General features: G+C 44.8%; 1 protein-coding gene across 1 annotated transcript in view; it reads left to right on the plus strand.

Annotated features, from left to right (window-relative positions):
* MED16 (mediator complex subunit 16) overlaps positions 1-23,395 on the plus strand; it is a 44,747-nt gene that overhangs the window by 1,123 nt on the left and 20,229 nt on the right. The window contains exons 2-11 of the mRNA XM_069740091.1: positions 5,487-5,594; positions 5,758-5,927; positions 6,026-6,457; positions 6,622-6,727; positions 15,523-15,678; positions 15,800-16,008; positions 19,142-19,348; positions 19,979-20,189; positions 20,272-20,405; positions 21,657-21,849. Coding sequence (XP_069596192.1) covers positions 5,487-5,594; positions 5,758-5,927; positions 6,026-6,457; positions 6,622-6,727; positions 15,523-15,678; positions 15,800-16,008; positions 19,142-19,348; positions 19,979-20,189; positions 20,272-20,405; positions 21,657-21,849 — 1,926 coding nt within the window. The remainder of the gene's footprint in view (positions 1-5,486; positions 5,595-5,757; positions 5,928-6,025; positions 6,458-6,621; positions 6,728-15,522; positions 15,679-15,799; positions 16,009-19,141; positions 19,349-19,978; positions 20,190-20,271; positions 20,406-21,656; positions 21,850-23,395) is intronic.

A 23,395-nucleotide genomic window follows, 5' to 3' on the forward strand; every position in this document is an offset into this window, starting at 1 on the left:
GGGACATTATACCAGGAAGAGGCCCAGGATAGAGGACATTATACCAAGAAGAGGCCCAGGATAGAGGACATTATACCAGGAAGAGGCCCAGGATAGAGGACATTATACCAGGAAGAGGCCCAGGATAGAGGACATTATACCAGGAAGAGGCCCAGGATAGGGGACATTATACCAGGAAGAGGCCCAGGATAGAGGACATTATACCAAGAAGAGGCCCAGGATAGGGGACATTATACCAGGAAGAGGCACAGGATAGAGGACATTATACCAGGAAGAGGCCCAGGATAGGGGACATTATACCAGGAAGAGGCCCAGGATAGAGGACATTATACCAAGAAGAGGCCCAGGATAGGGGACATTATACCAGGAAGAGGCACAGGATAGAGGACATTATACCAGGAAGAGGCACAGGATAGGGGACATTATACCAGGAAGAGGCACAGGATAGAGGACATTATACCAGGAAGAGGCCCAGGATAGGGGACATTATACCAGGAAGAGGCCCAGGATAGAGGACATTATACCAAGAAGAGGCCCAGGATAGGGGAAATTATATCAGGAAGAGGCACAGGATAGAGGACATTATACCAGGATGAGGCCCAGGATAGGGGACATTATACCAGGAAGAGGCCCAGGATAGGGGACATTATACCAGGAAGAGGCCCAGGATAGGGGACATTATACCAGGAAGAGGCCCAGGATAGAGGACATTATACCAAGAAGAGGCCCAGGATAGGGGACATTATAACAGGGAGAGGCCCAGGATAGGGGACATTATACCAGGAAGAGGCACAGGATAGGGGACATTATACCAGGAAGAGGCCCAGGATAGGGGACATTATACCAGGAAGAGGCACAGGATAGAGGACATTATACCAAGAAGAGGCCCAGGATAGGGGACATTATACCAGGAAGAGGCCCAGGATAGGGGACATTATACCAGGAAGAGGCCCAGGATAGGGGACATTATACCAGGAAGAGGCACAGGATAGAGGACATTATACCAAGAAGAGGCCCAGGATAGGGGACATTATACCAGGAAGAGGCCCAGGATAGGGGACATTATACCAGGAAGAGGCCCAGGATAGGGGACATTATACCAAAAAAAAAGGCCCAGGATAGGGGACATTATACCAGGAAGAGGCACAGGATAGAGGACATTATACCAGGAAAAAGGCCCAGGATAGGGGACATTATACCAGGAAGTGGCCTAGGAGAGGGGACATTATAGCAGGAAGGAGCTCAGGACTGGTGACTGTTACTGGAAGGGTGGGTGACATTACTGAAAGGGGCCCAGGATAGGGGACATTATACCAGGAAAAGGCCCAGGATAGAGGACATTATACCAGGAAAAGGCCCAGGATAGAGGACATTATACCAAGAAGAGGCCCAGGATAGGGGACATTATACCAGGAAAAGGCCCAGGATAGAGGACATTATACCAAGAAGAGGCCCAGGATAGGGGACATTATACCAGGAAGAGGCCCAGGATAGGGGACATTATACCAGGAAGAGGCCCAGGATAGGGGACATTATACCAGGAAGAGGCCCAGGATAGGGGACATTATACCAGGAAGAGGCCCAGGATAGGGGACATTATACCAGGAAGAGGCCCAGGATAGAGGACATTATACCAAGAAGAGGCCCAAGATAGAGGACATTATACCAAGAAGAGGCCCAGGATAGAGGACATTATACCAGGAAGAGGCCCAGGATAGAGGACATTATACCAGGAAGAGGCCCAGGATAGGGGACATTATACCAGGAAGAGGCACAGGATAGAGGACATTATACCAAGAAGAGGCCCAGGATAGGGGACATTATACCAGGAAGAGGCCCAGGATAGGGGACATTATACCAGGAAGAGGCCCAGGATAGGGGACATTATACCAGGAAGAGGCACAGGATAGAGGACATTATACCAAGAAGAGGCCCAGGATAGGGGACATTATACCAGGAAGAGGCCCAGGATAGGGGACATTATACCAGGAAGAGGCCCAGGATAGGGGACATTATACCAAAAAAAAAGGCCCAGGATAGGGGACATTATACCAGGAAGAGGCACAGGATAGAGGACATTATACCAGGAAAAAGGCCCAGGATAGGGGACATTATATCAGGAAGAGGCACAGGATAGAGGACATTATACCAGGATGAGGCCCAGGATAGGGGACATTATACCAGGAAGAGGCCCAGGATAGGGGACATTATACCAGGAAGAGGCCCAGGATAGAGGACATTATACCAAGAAGAGGCCCAGGATAGAGGACATTATACCAGGAAGAGGCCCAGGATAGGGGACATTATACCAGGAAGAGGCCCAGGATAGGGGACATTATGCCAGGAAGAGGCCCAGGATAGGGGACATTATACCAGGAAGAGGCCCAGGATAGAGGACATTATACCAAGAAGAGGCCCAGGATAGAGGACATTATACCAAGAAGAGGCCCAGGATAGAGGACATTATACCAGGAAGAGGCCCAGGATAGGGGACATTATACCAGGAAGAGGCCCAGGATAGGGGACATTATACCAGGAAGAGGCCCAGGATAGAGGACATTATACCAAGAAGAGGCCCAGGATAGAGGACATTATACCAGGAAGAGGCCCAGGATAGGGGACATTATACCAGGAAGAGGCCCAGGATAGGGGACATTATACCAGGAAGAGGCCCAGGATAGAGGACATTATACCAAGAAGAGGCCCAGGATAGGGGACATTATACCAGGAAGAGGCCCAGGATAGGGGACATTATACCAGGAAGAGGCCCAGGATAGAGGACATTATACCAAGAAGAGGCCCAGGATAGAGGACATTATACCAGGAAGAGGCCCAGGATAGGGGACATTATACCAGGAAGAGGCCCAGGATAGGGGACATTATACCAGGAAGAGGCCCAGGATAGGGGACATTATACCAGGAAGAGGCCCAGGATAGGGGACATTATACCAGGAAGAGGCCCAGGATAGGGGACATTATACCAGGAAGAGGCCCAGGATAGGGGACATTATACCAGGAAGAGGCCCAGGATAGGGGACATTATACCAGGAAGAGGCCCTGGATAGAGGACATTATACCAAGAAGAGGCCCTGGATAGGGGACATTATACCAGGAAGAGGCACAGAATAGAGGACATTATACCAGGAAAAGGCCCAGAATAGGGGACATTATACCAGGAAGAGGCCCAGGATAGGGGACATTATACCAGGAAGAGGCCCAGGATAGAGGACATTATACCAAGAAGAGGCCCAGGATAGGGGACATTATACCAGGAAGAGGCACAGAATAGAGGACATTATACCAGGAAAAGGCCCAGGATAGAGGACATTATACCAGGAAGAGGCCCAGGATAGGGGACATTATACCAGGAAGAGGCCCAGGATAGAGGACATTATACCAAGAAGAGGCCCAGGATAGGGGACATTATACCAGGAAGAGGCCCAGGATAGGGGACATTATACCAGGAAGAGGCCCAGGATAGAGGACATTATACCAAGAAGAGGCCCAGGATAGAGGACATTATACCAGGAAGAGGCCCAGGATAGGGGACATTATACCAGGAAGAGGCCCAGGATAGGGGACATTATACCAGGAAGAGGCCCAGGATAGGGGACATTATACCAGGAAGAGGCCCAGGATAGGGGACATTATACCAGGAAGAGGCCCAGGATAGGGGACATTATACCAGGAAGAGGCCCAGGATAGGGGACATTATACCAGGAAGAGGCCCAGGATAGAGGACATTATACCAAGAAGAGGCCCAGGATAGGGGACATTATACCAGGAAGAGGCACAGAATAGAGGACATTATACCAGGAAAAGGCCCAGAATAGGGGACATTATACCAGGAAGAGGCCCAGGATAGGGGACATTATACCAGGAAAAGGCCCAGGATAGGGGACATTATATCAGGAAGGGGCCCATTATAGTGGACATTATTCCAGGAAAAGGCCCAGGATAGGGGACATTAACCACTTTTCAAGGTTTCTTAAATATTGGCATATTCTTTAGTGTTTAATAGGTACAGGTCCCAGAGCTCTCATCTTAAAGACACTGATGGCATGTTGCTGGGGATCCTGTGTGGATATGTTATAAGTATTTAAAGGGGTTGTCTTGTGAACCTATCTGGTTGCAAAGTGAAGCAGCATGTTGGACTCCAGACTGGCGCTCCATTCAGTCTCTATGGGGCTGCTGGAAAAAGCCGAGCGCAGTGCTCAGCAGCCCCACGGAGCAGCGGTCTATCATGCATATCGTCCGTAGGAATAGAATGCCCCGGTCTGCCAATTGGTGTTGGTACCAGTAGTAGGGGTCCTACCCATAAATAAATGGTTAGCGATCCGGCAGAGAGGTGATAACGTGTTTTCACTGGACAAATACCTTAAATCTCATTCAGAAGCTTGAGAAACCTCCATCAGACTTTTTTTGCGTACTAGAAAAATTGTTCATAAAAACGGACAGAGTGCTGATTACAATCTAAGGCCGGGATCACACACAGCGAGATACGGCCGAGTTTCGCAGGTTAAATACAAGCTCTGGCACCGGCACTCCAGAGCGGAGCGTGCGGCTCCATGTATTGATATGCGGCCGCACGCTCCACTCCGGAGTGCCGGTGCCAGAGCTTGTTTTTAACCTGCGAGACTCGGCCGTATCTCGCTGTGTGTGATCCCGGCCTTATGCAGGAAACTGGTGGATTTTTTTTGCCCTATGAAAGGGAATCTGTCAGTAGGATTTCACACCCAAAACTATCTGCCCATGTAGCTTTTTCAAAGACAAGACCAGTAATGCCTTCACATGGCCAGTTCGTTCCTCCATTACTGAGAAATCGCACTAATTTGCAAATCAATTCAGATGCTGAAGTGCTATTGGAGATCTGAAACCTGTGTCACTCCAGCTCTATTTTCATCCAGCACACCGCCTTTTCCTGCTTGACTGACCAACCTCTGTATTTTGTGACTTTAGGCAAAGGAGCCATCAGTCAAGCAGGAGGAGGCGGTGCTGGGAGAGAAATAGAGCTGGAGTGACAGAGGCGTCAGAAATACCATAGTCATTTGCATATCAATTCAAATGCTGATTTCTCAGAAACGGAGGAATGGTCTAGATATCGAAAGGTGTTGCTGGCTATGGCTTTGAAAGAGTTCCATGTGCATGGAGATGGTGTGTGGCGCTCCCCATTGTCCTGTGTGTGGTTGGCTGCAGCCATATTTAGTGTTCTACATACAGAACATGACTGTAGACTTAGTTTTGTACTGTACAAAGGCCAGTGGTCGGCTGCTGCAGTCGTTTCAGAAAAGGGGCAGATTATAACTGCAGACAAAGGAAGCGACCAGGAGCACTGCAGTTGAATGGCGAGAGAAATAACAGGTACATGTTGTGATTGTATTATATTGCGAAGCCCTTACCAATAAATTGTGTTCAGTTCTTTAATCCTCAAAAACCTCTTTAAGTAAGTTGTTTTATGAATTTTTTTGTTTTGTTTCCCATTGAAGATCTTACACACATGATTCACATCCTGGACACGGAACATCCTTGGGATGTCTACTCCATAAATTCTGGCCACCAAGAAGTCATCACTAGCTTGGAGTGGGACCAATCTGGTAAGTGATGGCAAAATGTCGTTGTTTTCTTAAATGGAGAGGAGGGGATTAACCCCTTACTTTGTAAATGTCTTTTTTTTATATAATGAATCAGGATCTTGATGATCATACTGCAATTTCTAGTGTGACTATGTCCTCAGCTGTGTCTTTATTTGGTTCGTAGGCTCCCGCCTTCTGTCAGCGGATGCAGATGGACGGATAAAGTGCTGGGGAATGACAGACCACTTAGCGAATAGCTGGCAGAGCTTGGCGGGAAGTGAAGTGGATGGTGACCCTATCGTTGCTCTTTCATGGCTTCATAATGGTGTTAAATTAGCACTTCACGTGGAAAAGGTGACATGGTAGTTTATAGCCATTTCTCATAAAAGTCTTTATATAGAATATTTTCTAATAAAATCATGTTTATCTCACTGGTTTTATTCTTTTACCAGTCTGGAGTTTCCAGTTTTGGCGAAAAATTCTCTCGTGTAAAGTTTTCTCCTTCCCTCACCTTGTTTGGAGGAAAACCAATGGAAGGCTGGATTGCTGTTACTATCAGCGGATTGGTGACTGTGTCTTTATTAAAGCCCAATGGACAAGTGTTGACAGCAACTGAAAGTCTGTGCCGCCTTCGATGCAGGGTGGCACTGGCTGATATTGCCTTTACAGGTGGTGGCAACATCGTTGTAGCCACTTGTGATGGAAGCAGCACGTCCCCTGTACAGTTCTATAAAGTCTGTGTGTCTGTCGTAAGTGAAAAATGCAAAATCGACACCGAGATCCTTCCATCACTCTTCATGCGCTGCACCACCGATCCTGCACGCAAGGACAAGTTTCCTGCAGTGACGCATCTCAAGTTTCTTTCTCGAGATATGTCTGAACAGGTAAATGCAAAGAGCAAGACAGTCTAGAAAGCTACAAAGTTTCAGAATGAACCCACATAGCTTCCCTTCATCCCCATGATGTCCTTAACTCTGTCTGATCTTGATGGGCATATGTTTTTTGTTTTTTTTTAACCATACACTGATAAGCCTTCTGTTTTTCTTAGGTGCTCCTCTGTGCTTCTAATCAGTGTTTTAGTGTTGCAGAGTGCTGGTCCCTGAGGAAAGAGGGACTTCCTGTTAATAATATCTTCCAGCAGTTGTCCCCTGGAGGTACGTAATACTTCTCTTTGCAGGCCACATAATGTAGTATACAGTGTGGGAAGTATAACGGTTTTGCTGGTAGGACATCTAGCACTGATCTTTCATTTTCCAGGAAAAAAATATATACACACCCCTATCAATCTACTATATAATTGTCTAAGGGTCGCTTCCGTCCTTCTGTCTGTCCTTCTGTCTGTCCTTCTGTCACGGATATTCATTGGTCGCGGCCTCTGTCTGTCATGGAAATCCAAGTCGCTGATTGGTCGTGGCTGTTTTGCCGCGGAAGAAAATGTCCGCTCCTTACTCCCCGCAGTCAGTGCCCGGCGCCCGCACACTCCCCTCCGGTCACTGCTCACACAGGGTTAATGCCGGCGTTAACGGACCGCGTTATGCCGCGGGTAACGCACGCCGTAACCGCTGCTATTAACTCTGTGTGTCCCCAATTTTTTACTATTGATGCTGCTTATGCGGCATCAATAGTAAAAAAATGTAATGTTAAAAATAATTAAAAAAACCAAAAAACCTGCTATACTCACCCTCCGTCGTCGCGTCCTCTCCTCGGCAGTGCAAGCGGCAGGTTCCGGGGCCAAGGATGGTATGGGAGAAGGACCTTCCATGATGTCACGGTCATGTGACCGCGACGTCATCACAGGTCCTGTGCTCATCCAACCTTGGGACCGGAAGCTGCCGCCTGCACCGCACTCAGGCGACAGGACTACAAGGGCTCCCTCGGAAGGTGAGTATATGTTTATTTTTTATTTTAACTCTTTTTTTTAACCTGTTACATATGTGGCTGGGCAATATACTACGTGGCTGGGCAATATACTACGTGGCTAGGCAATATACTACGTGGCTAGGCAATATACTACGTGGCTGGCCAATATACTACGGGACTGGGCAGTATACTACGAGGCTGTGCTGTATACTACGTGTCTATGCTGTATACTACGCGTCTGCTGTATACTACGTCGCTGTGCAATATACTATGTGACTGGGCAATATACTATGTGACTGGGCAATATACTATGTGACTGGGCAATATACTATGTGACTGGGCAATATACTATGTGACTGGGCAATATACTATGTGACTGGGCAATATACTATGTGACTGGGCAATATACTATGTGACTGGGCAATATACTATGTGACTGGGCAATATACTATGTGACTGTGCAGTATACTACGTGACTGTGCAATATACTACATGACTGCAATATACTACATGACTGGGCAGTATACTAAGTGGCTGGGCTGTATACTAAGTGGCTGGGCTGTATACTAAGTGGCTGGGCTGTATACTAAGTGGCTGGGCTGTATACTAAGTGGCTGGGCTGTATACTAAGTGGCTGGGCTGTATACTAAGTGGCTGGGCTGTATACTAAGTGGCTGGGCTGTATACTAAGTGGCTGGGCTGTATACTAAGTGGCTGGGCTGTATACTAAGTGGCTGGGCTGTATACTAAGTGGCTGGGCTGTATACTAAGTGGCTGGGCTGTATACTAAGTGGACATGCAGATTCTAGAATACATGATGCGTTAGAATCGGGCCACCATCTAGTATATATATATGTGTGTGTGTGTATATATATATATATATATATATATATATAATTTTTTTTTTTTTTATACTGCTCAAAAAAATAAGGGGAACACTTAAATAACAGAATATAACTCCAAGTGAATTAAACTTTTGTGAAATCAAACTGTCCACTTAGGAAGCAACACTGTTTGACAATGAATTTCACATGCTGTTGTGCAAATGGAATAGACAACAGATAGAAATTATTGGCAATTATCAAGACACTCAATAAAGGAGTGGTTCTGCAGGTGGGGACCACAGACCACATCACAGTACCAATGCTTTCTGGCTGATGTTTTGGTCACTTTTGATTGTTGGTTGTGCTTTCACACTCGTGGTAGCATGAGACGGACTCTACAGCCCACACAAGTGGCTCAGGTAGTGCAGCTCATCCAGGATGGCACATCAATGCGAGCTGTGGCAAGAAGATTTGCTGTGTCTTGTCAGCGTAGTGTCCAGAGGCTTGAGGTGCTACCAGGAGACAGGCCAGTACACCAGGAGATGTGGAGGGGGCCATAGGAGGGCAACAACCCAGCAGCAGGACCGCTACATCAGCCTTTGTGCAAGGAGGAACAGGAGGAGCACTGCCAGAGCCCTGAAAAATGACTTCCAATAGGCCACAAATATGCATGTGTCTGCACAAACAGAAACCAACTCCATGAGGATGGTCTGAGTGCCCGACGTCCACAGATGGGGGTTGTGCTCACAGCCCAACATCGTGCAGGATCCTTGGCATTTGCCACAGAACACCAGGATTGGCAAATTCGCCACTGGTGCCCTGTGCTCTTCACAAATGAAAGCAGGTTCACACTGAGTACATGTGACAGAGTCTGGAGACGCCGTGGAGAGCGATCTGCTGTCTGCAACATCCTTCAGCATAACCGGTTTGGCAGTGGGTCAGTAAAGGTGTGGGGTGCCATTTCTTTGGAGGGCTGCACAGCCCTCCATGTGCTCGCCAGAGGTAGCCTGACTGCCATTAGGTACCGAGATGAGATCCTCAGACCCCTTGTGAGACTATATGCTGGTGCGGTTGGCCCTGGGTTCCTCCTAATGCAGGACAATGCCAGACCTCATGTGGCTGGAGTGTGTCAGCAGTTCCTGCAAGATGAAGGCATTGAACCTATGGACTGGCCCGTCCGTTCCCCAGACCTGAATCCGATTGAACACATCTGGGACATCATGTCTCGCACCATCCACCAATGTCACATTGCACCACAGACTGTCCAGGAGTTGGCGGATGCTTTAATCTAGGTCTGGGAGGAGATCCCTCAGGAAACCATCTGCCGCCTCATCAGGAGCATGCCCAGGCATTATAGGGAGGTCATACAGGCATGTGGAGGCCATACACACTACTGAGCATCATTTCCTTGTTTTGAGGCATTTCCACTGAAGTTAGATAAGCCTGTAATTTGATTTTCCACTTTTATTTTGAATATCATTCCAAATCCAGGCCTCCAATGGTTAATAAATTTTATTTTCATTGATGATTTTTGTGTGATTTTGTTGTCAGCACATTCAACTTTGTACAGAACAAAGTATTCAATGAGAATATTTCATTCATTCAGATCTAGGATGTGTTATTTGAGTGTTCCCTTTATTTTTTTGAGCAGTGTACAGTTAAGTCCATATATATTTGGACAGAGACAACATTTTTCTAATTTTGGTTATTGACATTACCACAATGAATTTTAAACAAAACAATTCAGATGCAGTTGAAGTTCAGACTTTCAGCTTTCATTTGAGGGTATCCACATTAACATTGGATGAAGGGTTTAGGAGTTTCAGCTCCTTAACATGTGTCACCCTGTTTTCAAAGGGACCAAAATTAATTGGACAGATGAACCCTCTGTATTTACTTTCATGCAGTCTTCTCTTTATGGTAGATTTGGATATTGATACGCCGACCTCCTGGAGAGTGTTGTTCACATGGTTGGCTGTTGTGAAGGGGTTTCTCTTCACCATGGAGATTATTCTGCGATCATCCACCACTGTTGTCTTCCGTGGGCGCCCAGGTCTTTTTGCATTGATGAGTTCACCAGTGCTTTCTCTCTTTCTCAGGATGTACCAAACTGTAGTTTTTGCCAATTTCTCGGATCGTTTTTTTTTCTGTTTTCGTAGCTTAAGGATTGCTTGTTTCACCTGCATGGAGAGCTCCTTTGACCACATGTTTACATCACAGCAAAACCTTCCAAATGCAAGCACCACACCTCAAATCAACTCCAGGCCTTTTATCTGCTTAATTGAGAATGACATAACGAAGGGATTGCCCACACCTGTCCATGAAATAGCCTTGGAGTCAATTGTCCAATTACATTTGGTCCCTTTAATAGCGTTGCACATGTTAAGGAGTTGAAACTCCTAAACCCTTCATCCAATTTTAATGTGGATACCCTCAAATGAAAGCTGAAAGTCTGAACTTCAACTGCATCTGAATTGTTATGTTTAAAATTCATTGTGTTAATGTCTATAACCAAAATCAGAAAAATGTTGTCTCTGTCCAAATATATATGGACCTAACTGTGTGTGTGTGTGTATGTATGTGTATATATATATATTTATTACACACACACAAACACACATATATATACACCGTATATGCTCGAGTATAAGCTGAGATTTTCAGCCCACTTTTTTGGGCTGAAAGTCCCCATCTCGGCTTATACTCGAGTCATACCCAGGGGTCAGCAGGGGATGGGGAGCGGGGGCTGTCTAATTATACTCACCTACTCCTGGCGCTGTGCAGTCCCTGCTTCCCCGAGGGGTGCCGCCTGTTCCTGGCACACGTCACTTCCGTGATTATCCTCTGTGATCGCCGGTGGCAGGACTGTGATCGGGAGCGATCTGCCGGAAATAACAAGCAGCATTACTGCCCGGATCGCCTGATCACAGGTCACCGCTTCCTCTGATTTGCTGTTATGTCTGAGTTCGATGCTTTCGGTTCTGTTGGTAACGAAGTGTTTATTTCTGTTAATGTTGATGATTATGGCTTATAGCCAATGAAAACCCAAAAGTCATTATCTCAGTAAATTAGAATAATTAACAAAAACACCTGTAAGAACTAAAATAAATTACGGTAACTTTTTGATTATACTCTAATCTTGTGAGAAGCGTGTGTGTGTGTATGTGTATATATATATATATATATATACAAAAATTTTCTTTATTATTCAGACTCAAAACAATTTCATACATTCTAGGACACTTTAGTCCGAGAATGTTTGAGGGTTTTTTTGTATCAAGGGAGACATTTGACTGTCAGGCTTTGGTAATCATTGCTTTGGAGATTCTGTTGACAGCCTCTGCCATTCTGTCCGGTATTCTTGGCACAATCAGAACAGAAACCTAACTGACCCTATTGTAGTCAGTGGGGTCTACTGGGCATTTCTGCTGTTTAATTCAACAGCTCTTTGAATTGCTATTTTTTGTCTTTTGAAATTGGATGGCACCAGTTTGTAATGAGTGGCGTTGGATTGGCATGTTAGAACAGCTGGCTGCGTACTTTTGACAATCTAAATCTATTCCCTGTTCATTTGAAACAGAACAAATATTCACCATATGTATTTGTATAATATTTATCCTGGCTGCTGCATTCACTCACATTCACCGCCCTTGCATTAACTCTCTACACTCCATCCATATCGGCCCCTCTGTCCTTGCCTCTCCTATGTATAACACTCATGCTCTGTTCACATTGCTTTACAAAGCAGATTCATTCAGTCCGACCATCCAACACAGGAGACGCTCTCACAAATCACTTAACCATCTGCTCACTCTTTCTATCCTCCTTCTCCTAGTCGATGGAGACATTTCTCCCAACCCCGGCCCCCCATGTTATAGCCAGTCAAACCTGCCAACTGCTACACTCAGAAACCCCTCTAACCTTATTAATATTCCATGCATGCCTTCTGTCTTTTTCAATTGTGCCCTTTGGAATTCTCGCTCTGTGTGTAATAAACTCTCCTTCATCCATGACTTCTTCCTTTCTAATTATCTTAACCTCCTGGCTCTTACTGAAACCTGGATCCAGCAGTCAGTCACCACCGCTGCTGCTGCGCTTTCATATGGTGGACTACACTTTTCTTATACCCCAAGATCGGACAACGGAGCAGGTGAAGGAGTTGGTCTGCTCCTATCACCCAAATGTACCTTCCAAGTTATCCCCCAAGTACCATCACTTGTCTTCCCTTCCTTTGAAGTCCATGCTATCAGACTCTACATCCTCTTCTCCCTGCGAGTGATGGTGGTGTATCGTCCCCCAGGCCCCTCCCATCAGTTCCTGGATCACTTTGCCACCTGGCTCCCACACTTTCTCTCCTGTGACACCCCCACCCTCATCATGGGTGATTTCAACATCCCCATTGCTTTTCCCCTCTCCCCTTCTTCTTCTCACCTTTTATCTGTAACCTCCTCTTTCGGCCTCTCGTAGCTAACTCTCCAACGCATGAAGACGGAAACTCCCTTGACTTGGTCTTCTCCCGACTTTGCTCAGTGGATGATTTCACAAACTCCCCTCTCCCGCTCTGACCACAACCTTCTTTCATTCTCTATCAAGAACTGCCATCCTGCTCAGGTCACCCTTACTTTCCACACTTATAGAAACATACAGGCCATTAACACCCAGAAACTTATGAAGAACTTGCAGTCATCATTGGCCACTATCTCCTCCATCTCATGTCTTGATTCTGCACTGAAGCATTACAATGAAACCCTGCAAAGTGCCCTGGATGAAATTGCACCTCCTATACATAGGACAACTCGGCACAGACGGTGACAACCGTGGCACACGCTGCAAACACGTTTCCTGCAGCGGTGCTCCAGGTGCGCCGAACGTCTGTGGAGAAAATCTAATCTACCCGAAGATTTCACATCCATTGTAAGTTCATGCTAAAAGCATAGAACTCTGCCCTTCACCTCTCCAAACAAACCTATTTCAACACCCTCATCACCTCACTGTCCAAAAACCCTAAACGTCTCTTTGACACTTTCCTGTCCCTACTCAACCCAAGAGTGCAAGCCCCAACCACACATCTCCGCGCTGACGATTTGGCCAATTACTTCAAAGAAAAAATTTACCACATTCAACAGGAAATTATCTCCCAATCCCTTTATACCATGCACTGTCCTCCCTACCTTACTGCATCTAGTTCACTCTCTGACCTTGAACCAGTCACAGAAGAAGAAGTAATCGGGCTCCTTGCATCTTCTCGCCCGACCACTTGCACCAGTGATCCCTTTCCGTCACATCTCCCCCAGTCCCTTTCCCCGGCTGTCACTTCTCACCTAACAGAAATATTCAACCTTTCTCTCTCTTCTGGTATTTTTCTCTCCTCATTTAAGCATGCCATCATACATCCATTACTTAAAAAAACCATCCCTCGATCAAAACTGTGCCGCTAATTATAGACCTGTCTCTAATCTTCCCTTCACCTCTAAACACCTCGAACGCCTGGTCCACTCCCGTCTTACCCGCTATCTCTCAGATAAATCTTTTCTAGACCCTCTTCAATCTGGTTTCCGCTCTTTACACTCTACTGAAACTGCCCTCACTAAAGTCTCTAATGACCTACTAACAGCTAAATCTAATGGTCACTACTCCATGCTAATTCTCTTGGATCTCTCTGCAGCATTCGACACTGTGGATCATCAACTCCTCCTCACTATGCTCCGCTCCATCCGCATCAAGGACACCGTTCTCTCCTGGTTCTCCTCCTATCTCTCTGACGGCTCCTTCACTGTATCTTTTGCTGGTTCCTCCTCCTCTTACCTTCCCCTTACTGTTGGGGTTCCTGAAGGATCAGTCCTAGGCCCCCTCCTCTTCTCTTTGTATACTGCCCCTATTGGATAAGCAATCAGTAGATTTGGGTTCCAGTACCATCTCTATGCTGATGACACCCAATTATACACTTCTGATATCACGCCTGCCTTTTTAGAAAACACCAGTGATTGTCTTACCGCTGTCTCTAACATCATGTCCTCCCTCTATCTGAAATTGAACCTGTCAAAAACTGATCACCTCGTGTTTCCTCCCTCTACTAACCTACCTTTGCCTGACATTGCCATCTCCGTGTATGGTTCCACCATTACTCCCAAGCAACATGCCCGCTGCCTTGGGGTCATACTTGACTCCGAGCTTTCCTTCACCCCCACATCCAATCATTGGCTCGCTCGCTCTTATCTGCATCTCAAAAACATTTCTAGAATTCGCCCTTTTCTTACTTTAGACACTGCAAAAACTCTTACTATTTCACTCATTCATTCTCGTCTGGACTATTGTAACTCTCTACTAATCGGCCTTCCTCTTACCAAACTCTCCCAGCTCCAATCTTTCCTGAATGCTGCTGCCAGGATCATTTTCCTCACCAACCGTTACACCAATGCCTCTACCCTGTGCCAATCATTACACTGGTTACCCATCCACTCAAGAATCCAGTACAAAACTACTACCCTCATCCACAAAGCTCTCCATGGCTCAGCACCACCCTACATCTCCTCCCTGGTCTTAGTCTACCACCCTACCCGTGCCTTCAGTTCTGCTAATGACCTCAGGTTAGCATCGTCAATAATCAGAACCTCCCACTCCCTGTCTCCAAGACTTTTCACGTGCTTCGCCAGTTCTTTGGAATGCACTACCCAGGTTAATACGATTAATCCCCAAACCCCACAGTTTTAAGCGTGCCCTAAAAACGCATTTGTTCAGACTGGCCTACCGCCTCAACACACTAACCTAACTATTCCTGTGTGGCCTCTTCAAAAAAAAAAAAGCAAAAAAAAACATAATCAGGTTCCTCGCAACATGTTCTCATTCACTTTATGCAGTTAATAGCCCTCTGTGTCTGTACTGCTACATACTTAGGCTGTTAACTGGTTCATGCAGCTTTACATGAACACCCGAGCCTTACACTATGGCTGGTCTGAATAACTAAAGCAATTGTTACCATCCACCTCTCGTGTCTCCCCTTTTCCTCATAGTTTGTAAGCTTGCGAGCAGGGCCCTCATTCCTCTTGGTTTCTGTTTTGAACTGTGATTTCTGTTATGCTGTAATGTCTATTGTATGTACAAGTCCCCTCTATAATTTGTAAAGCGCTGCGGAATATGTTGGCGCTATATAAATAAAATTAATATTATTATTATTTTGACCATACCGTGTATAATTGTCAATACGTGTGATATGTAAATTCTTCTATTTTGTCTCTATGCCTTATGCTGTTGTTTTTGCCTTGCAGTAAGTGATAAGCAACCAATGATCCTGAAATGGCGCATATTATCTGCTACCAATGAACTGGAGCGTGTTTCTGCCGTGGCATTGCCCAAACTACCAATTTCCCTTACGAACACAGACATCAAAGTAGCAAACGATACAAAGTTCTATCCTGGCTTGGGTATGGTATTCCTAAGATTCAATGTGCTACAAATAACATTATTCTTATCCTGAAGATTGATTTCATGGCTGTTATTTGAGTACTTGCATGTCTAATGTTTAGAATTCAATCATATTTGCAGGCCTTGCTCTGGCATTCCATGATGGCAATGTGCATATTGTGCACAGACTATCTCTACAGACAATGGCAGTGCTATTTGGCAACTCCATGCGCCCATCAGAAGAACCTAGCTTAAAACGGCAGCGGTCACCTACCCCATGCATACACTTTAAAGCGTTACAGATGTCTTGGACGTCTCTGGCTTTAGTTGGCTTGGATACTCAGGGAAAGGTTAGTTGAAAGATCATAAATGTACTATAATACGTTATGTAAGATACCTATTTTTTTTTAAAGGGAACCTGTCATTTGATTCATACTGCCCAACAGCAGGCAGCATGAATTGGAGCCTGGCTGCACGATTGCACCTAGGTGGACTATTTTCTGAAAAGCTCCGGCGTTAAAGAGAAAATATAGTTTGGTGATCAGGTCTGGCTCTGCCCCTGGCCGGCGCTTTCTGTCACTGCTCCAAGTTATTGACTAACTATAAGTCTTTTGGTACGGGAGAGATCTGTCAATCACCTAGAACGCCGCTGGGAAAAGTAGGCAGTGAGAGGTGTTGGACTAGTCTGTTTTCCAGCTGGATCTTTAAAGGATACCTTATCTGAAATGCTGAGAAAAATATGCCTGCAGCAAGGATCTAGTTTATGCAACCTGCGGTTTGACAAGCATGGAGCATATGACTGGTCCCCATTAATGAGTCATTTTCCTTGCTCGCTTTCATTGTCTGTCAGTGTGTGTGTGTTTTGTTTTTTTTTCCTTTTCGAAGGGTGATTCTTCTATTCTATTTAACCCCTTCATGACCGGGGGATTTTTCGTTTTTCCGTGTTCGTTTTTCGCTCCCCTCCTTCCCAGAGCCATAACTTTTTTATTTTTCCGTCAATTTGGCCATGTGAGGGCTTATTTTTTGCGGGACGAGTTGTACTTTTGAACGACATCATTGGTTTTAGCATGTCGTGTACTAGAAAACGGGAAAAAAATTCCAAGTGCGGTGAAATTGCAAAAAAAGTGCAATCCCACATTGGTTTTTTGTTTGGCTTTTTTGCTAGGTTCACTAAATGCTAAAAATGACCTGCCATTATGATTCTCCAGGTCATTACGAGTTCATAGACACCAAACATGACTAGGTTATTTTTTATCTAAGTGGTGAAAAAAAATTCCAAACTTTGCTAAAAAAAAAAAAAAAAATTGCGCCATTTTCCGATACTCGTGGCGTCTCCATTTTTCATCATCTGGGGTCGGTTGAGGGCTTATTTTTTGCGTGCCGAGATGACGTTTTTAATGATAGCATTTCGGTGCAGATACGTTCTTTTGATCGCCCGTTATTGCATTTTAATGCAATGTCGCGGCGACCAAAAAACCGTAATTCTGGCGTTTCGAGTTTTTTTCCCGCTACGCTGTTTAGCGATCAGGTTAATACTTTTTTTTATTTGATAGATCGGGCGATTCTGAGCGCGGTGATACCAAATATGCGTAGATTTGATATTTTTTTTATTGATTTATTTTGATTGGGGCGAAAGGGGGGTGATTTAAACTTTTATGTTTTTTTTATTTTTTTCACATTTTTTTAAACTTTTTTTTTTAACTTTTGCCATGCTTCAATAGCCTCCATGAGAGGCTAGAAGCAGGCACAACCCGATCGGCTCTGCTACATAGCAGCGATCTGCTGATCGCTGCTATGTAGCAGAATTGCACGTGTGCTGTGAGCGCCGACCACAGGGTGGCGCTCACAGCGACGGGCAATCAGTAACCATAGAGGTCTCAAGGACCTCTATGGTTACAATATACAAGCATCGCCGACCCCCGATCATGTGACGGGGGTCGGCGATGACGTCATTTCCGGCCGCCCGGCCGGAAGCGGTAGTTAAATGCCGCTGTCTGCGTTTGACAGCGGCATTTAACTAGTTAATAGGTGCGTGCAGATCGCGATTCTGCCCGCGCCTATTACGGGCACATGTCAGCTGTTCAAAACAGCTGACATGTCCCGGCTTTGGTGCGGGCTCACCGCGGAGCCCTGCATCAAAGCAGGGGAGCCGGCATCGGACGGTATAGTACGTCCGATGCCGGTAAGGGGTTAATGTTAATGCAGAACTTTATTTTCTGAACTTTAAGAACTTCTCAAAAAGAGTCGTAACAATTATTACCAGTGGTAACGGAGTATTGACTTTGTATTTGTTTCACAGCTTTATCATATGTTTTCCTCTGTTATGAGGAGCGTTAGGAATATATACGTACCTTAGAACCCACTATATAGAACTCAGGATCATCTTTTCTTATGAAGGGTTCTTTACGTTGCAGCCTCTGCATGAAATACGGAACCGGCGAGTCCCAGAAATTGTCATATTTCAGTATATTACGGTATATGGGCAGTCTTTGTTAAGATCATTTTAAAGGTTTACGAGGGGAAAAAAAAGAAATATAAAAATAAAGGCAACACTTACAAATGTTGCCAAGAATTTAGCACAGGTGGAGCCGTACATACAGTAACAACTAATTCTGGTGGGTTGAAGGGCATGGGGACATGTACCCGTTAAAGCTCGATTACAGGAGCAGTACGATTTACCTTTATCTACAGCCCAACGGTGCACAATATGATGAAGCCCCACAACCCCCCCCCAAACAAGTGCTGACAGAGAGTTGAAATAAAAAATGAACCCTACTCTACTCACCACGTTCTCTCAGGTGTGCTGATCAGCTCTGCACACTTTGTGTACAGCAGGCACGATGTCACCATGCCCATTGAGCAGAGACTGAATGATGGCTCAGGGAGCCGGTGGCTTCATGTTCAATCATTGTATTCACCTTAGGATGCAGATACTGGTGAAATTGAGATGCTGTTCGAGGGGCAGCCGCATGGTGTGATATGCCGCTGTATCCAGCCCTAGTTGTCCCAGTCTGCAGGCTGGGCAGGGACAGTGGTTGGGCCAGATGTGGGCCGCACTTTTGCCCAGGTCTCCTCTGTGCTTTCTCCAACACAAAGCCAAAAATAGTTGAGTAAGCGTAAGAGCCCTCATAAGAATTTTAGAATTTTGTTCTTGAGCAGCACAGGCTGTATATGAAAGAAAACAAAGGCTTTAAATCTTCCCCAGCTATTGGCTCTCCTATTCTCCTTTCCCAGGCTCTCCACAATGAGGAGAACGACTTATCCATGGAGTGGAGGAGAGATCCATGCCGAGTAGTATCCTTGAGATGACGACTCTTCACTATAGTTTAAATCTCTAACTTGCTGGTAGATTTAGTCACCAATATGGTCAGTGTTGGGAGTCGCACAAATGCCATTTCTTATTTTTACCGCTATATTATGCCCATGGGCATCACCTACTCCTTACTGTCTTATCACTGACTATTCAGACCTTTTGTTTTACAGCTCAGTATGCTGAGGGTCTCCCCATCCATGGGACATGCACTTGACATGACTACATCACTTCGTCACCTCCTGTTCCTTCTTGAATACTGCATGGTGACCGGCTATGACTGGTGGGACATATTGCTTCATGTGCAGCCAAGCATGGTACATAATTTAGTTGAGAAGCTGCATGAGGAGTACACGAAACAGAATGCTGCACTGCAACAGGTGGGTGCGCTGTACCAGATCACTCGCTGCTTAGGTACCCACCGAGTAATGCCAACTTGTAGCTTATTGAGTATTCTCAGTAATGCGTTAAGCCATCATTTTGTGAAATGAGAATATACCTAGTATATGCTTGTACTAGGCTGTACCACACTGGAGCTGTGAGATGGCTCCCTGAGCAAGTAGTGGTTGGGAATGCTTATGTACTGGGAAAAATGGTGATGGGGCTGTAGCACTAAAGCAGTACAGAGGCCTTTCCTGCTCTTTACCAATGGTGGTTCCAGAGGTCAGAACCCTACCACTCACAAAGTGATGGGATATCCTTGTAGTATGCCGTCACTTTATGAAATGGTAATAATCATTTAAATGGAAGCTGTCACCGAGATAGGTGTATTTGTCTTTTCTGGCAGTTTGGACCCTACAAATTTTCTGACAGGTCTCGATAGGGAGACCTGTAAACTTTTCAGGAGGATTTAGCAGCCACGACTACCTTCAGCTGTCTTCAGTAAGCATTCCATAAAACTTCCCGTCTGCTTTTTGAGTGATGGCTGTAGCGATCTCCTGGTTGGACCCTACAGCCAAATTAAACGTAGATGGATGACATATCCTTAAAACTCTTCTTAATCCTTTTAGGTCCTTTCCACCAGGATTCTGTCCATGAAAGCATCACTTTGTAAACTGTCGCCTAGCACAATCACTCGAGTTTGTGATTACCACGCCAAGCTGTTCCTCATCTCAATCAGCTGCACTCTGAAGTCTTTACTTCGGCCACATGTTCTCAACACTCCTGACAAAAGTCCAGGAGACCGGCTCACTGAGATCTGCAATAAATTTCCTGACACTGGTAGGGTCTGGGTGTGTTACATTGACTCAAGTCAATACCCACTCTAATATATCTTAATATAAGGGAATTCTTTTGTCTTTAGATATAGATAAAGTTATGATTAACCTGAAGACGGAGGAGTTTGTGCTTGACATGCCAACACTTCAGTCTTTACAGCAGCTCATCCAGTGGATTGGTGATTTTGTGTTGTATCTACTGGCAAGCCTTCCTAATCAGGTAATTCAACGTCCAAACTGTGCAGACTATCATTTCAAATTGTTTTAAGTATTCAGATCTTCCCCTGACAATTTGTAGTAAAGACTGTGTAGCCTGAAAAATTGATATCCAGGCTATTCCTTATTTATTGATTTTTATAATAGCTGCCTATGTTCAAATTGATGCCAGAAATACAGCAAACGACTGTTGTAGCCAGTGATTAACTAAAGTGGTCATGTGCCATCGAACTCTAGAGCTATTTAATGGAAGCAGCGATCCTACAAAGTCATTATCGACCCTTTAACGAGACTTGACATATGACTTAGGATAAAAGCCAAATCAGAATCTCAATTTGTAGATGAGGGGCAATACCCTAAAACACCGTGTCTACGAATTGAGATTCTGATTTGGCTTTTATCCTAAGTCATATTTCAAGTCTCGTTAAAGGGAAGATAATGACTTTGTATGATCGCTACTTCCAATAGGTGGCACTAGAGTTCTCACCCTCTTCCTCTTTGAAGAGACAATTTGCATATTTCATTTCTCAGAGGCGCATGCAAGGTGTTTTAGTCTCCTCATATTGGCATGCCGAGCCACACGGAGAAACTTTACCTCTTAGATCCCTTTTTACACCTTAGTTACCCTTTCTTCATCTATATCTGTATATCTATTTACAGGGACTGTCGCTAAAATCTATTTTTACCCATTATCATTCCTCTGACATTGGTCTCTATCGTAATGTAGCAAATCTTTTTTTTTTAAATTGTTTAAAAGTTTACAATGACCTAACTTGGTAATTCAAGCTTTGACCCTACAAGACAGTGAGAAGTCGGGCTCTCTGCTGTCTCTCACTATTCTGACAGCTTGATGAGACTTCCCGACTCTTGGTTGGGAGATACCACTTTGTGGGGGCAGACTGTGTGTACCAATCATGAACACATGGGGAGACGCATGCTGCTGTTTTACTTCATGAGTGATACAGTTGTATATGTGGGAATGTAAGGTGGCGTCCTGTATAGTATGAAATTGCATGGCTTGAAATGCAACAATTTTGGTAAACATTTTGGCATAATCCGAGCCAGCCAATAGGTCGTGTAAAGTTGGAGCAAAAAAAAAAGTGTTCAAACATATGCCAAATTTATCATCCAACATGAGCCACTGTGAAAAGTGTCACATTTTTGGGACTGTGTAGTGTACGTTTCCCCCGTCTATTTGTTAGACAATACTAGAGAGTATTGAAATGTAATTAATAATCCGACTTGTATTCTACAGGGCTCCTCTTTCCGACCCGGACACAGTTTTTTGCGTGATGGCGTATCACTTAGTACTTTGCGTGAACTGATGGTCATGATCCGAATTTGGGGCCTTCTGAAACCCAGCTGCCTGCCGGTGTACACAGCCACATCAGATACACAGGACAGCATGTCCCTACTTTTCCGTCTTCTTACTCGCCTCTGGATGTGCTGTAAGGATGCTTCTTCTTGACGGGCAGAAACTCTTCTCTGCCTGAAAATGTAAAAAACATTTATCACAGTGCTCATTTTCATGTTTGTTGTTTTTCAGCTTTATAGTTGCTACATAGAAAAGGCTGATGTATGAATGGGGAGAACCAGTTCTGCTAAATTTAAAAACTTTCACTAGGCATGTCAACCATACTTCATCGTTTCTATTGTCATCATATGGGTCCATGCCAGTTATGTTCATAAACCGATCAATAAGTAGACTTGTAATTATTATTTCCGTGTTACGAAAATGATCGGATGTGACTGTAGGAATTTTTTTTGCACTATAATTGCAGTAATGTGGATATACAATGATAACTATTTCTAATATTGAAAGGAATTGGTTAAATCTCAGCAACAAGTCTAGGATATGTGGAGAGAAACATACTCAAATTGTAGGACTATACATTGTGGTTAAGCACCATGGAATGTAAACTCAGATAAAAAATTAGTGCAAATTAAGCAAAACAAGACAATTTTTTAATCTTAAAAATGAACAATTTTACTAAAAAAAATATTTAAATATAAAAACATGTAGATATACACATTGGCCAATAGATGCCACCAAATAGCATAAGGGAATAATATTCGACATCTAGTAATCATAGAAACACGTATAAGGAATCGTGCAGCAATAACCCGTCCAGAAATATATATGTATATATATATATATATATATATATATATATATATATATATATATATATATATATACTAGATGGTGGCCCGATTCTAACGCATCGGGTATTCTAGAATATGCATGTCCACGTAGTATATTGCCCAGCCACGTAGTATACAGACTTAAAATAAAAAATAGACATATACTCACCCTCCGTTGAAGTCCTGGCCCTGTGTGCGGTGGACACAGCAGCTTCCGGTCCCAGGTTTGGTATGGGCGCAGGACCTGTGATGACGTCGCGGTCACATGACCGTGATGTCATGGCAGGTCCTTGTCACATACCATCCTTGCCACCGGAACCTGCTGCGTGCATGGACTGGTCACCGGAGCGTCGCGAAGAGCGGGAAAGGCGCATTAGATCTTAGAAAACATTAGATCTTTTTACTATTGAGACTGCATAGGCAGCATCAATAGTTAAAAAAAAGCTGGTCACACAGGGTTAGTAGCAGCATTAATGCAGTGCGTTACACCGCGGTCCATTAACGCTGGCATTAACCCTGTGTGAACGCTGACTGGAGGGGGGGTACTGACTGCGGGGAGGAAGGAGCGGTCATGTTTCCGCCAGACTGCGCCCGTCACTGATAGGTCGTGGCAATGGTCGTGGGCGTTTTGCCACGACCAATCAGCGACTTGGATTCCATGACAGACAGAGGCCGCGACCAATGAATATCCGTGACAGACAGACGGAAGTGACCCTTAGACAATTATATAGTAGATATATATATATATATATATATGTATATATCCATCTATACTATCCTATGTTGCATATAATACCAGGAAAACACCAAAAGTATCCTATAGAGCAAATAGTCCAGAGAGCACGTATA

The sequence above is a fragment of the Ranitomeya imitator genome, chromosome 1, assembly GCF_032444005.1.
Source record: "Ranitomeya imitator isolate aRanImi1 chromosome 1, aRanImi1.pri, whole genome shotgun sequence".
NCBI lineage: Eukaryota > Metazoa > Chordata > Amphibia > Anura > Dendrobatidae > Ranitomeya > Ranitomeya imitator.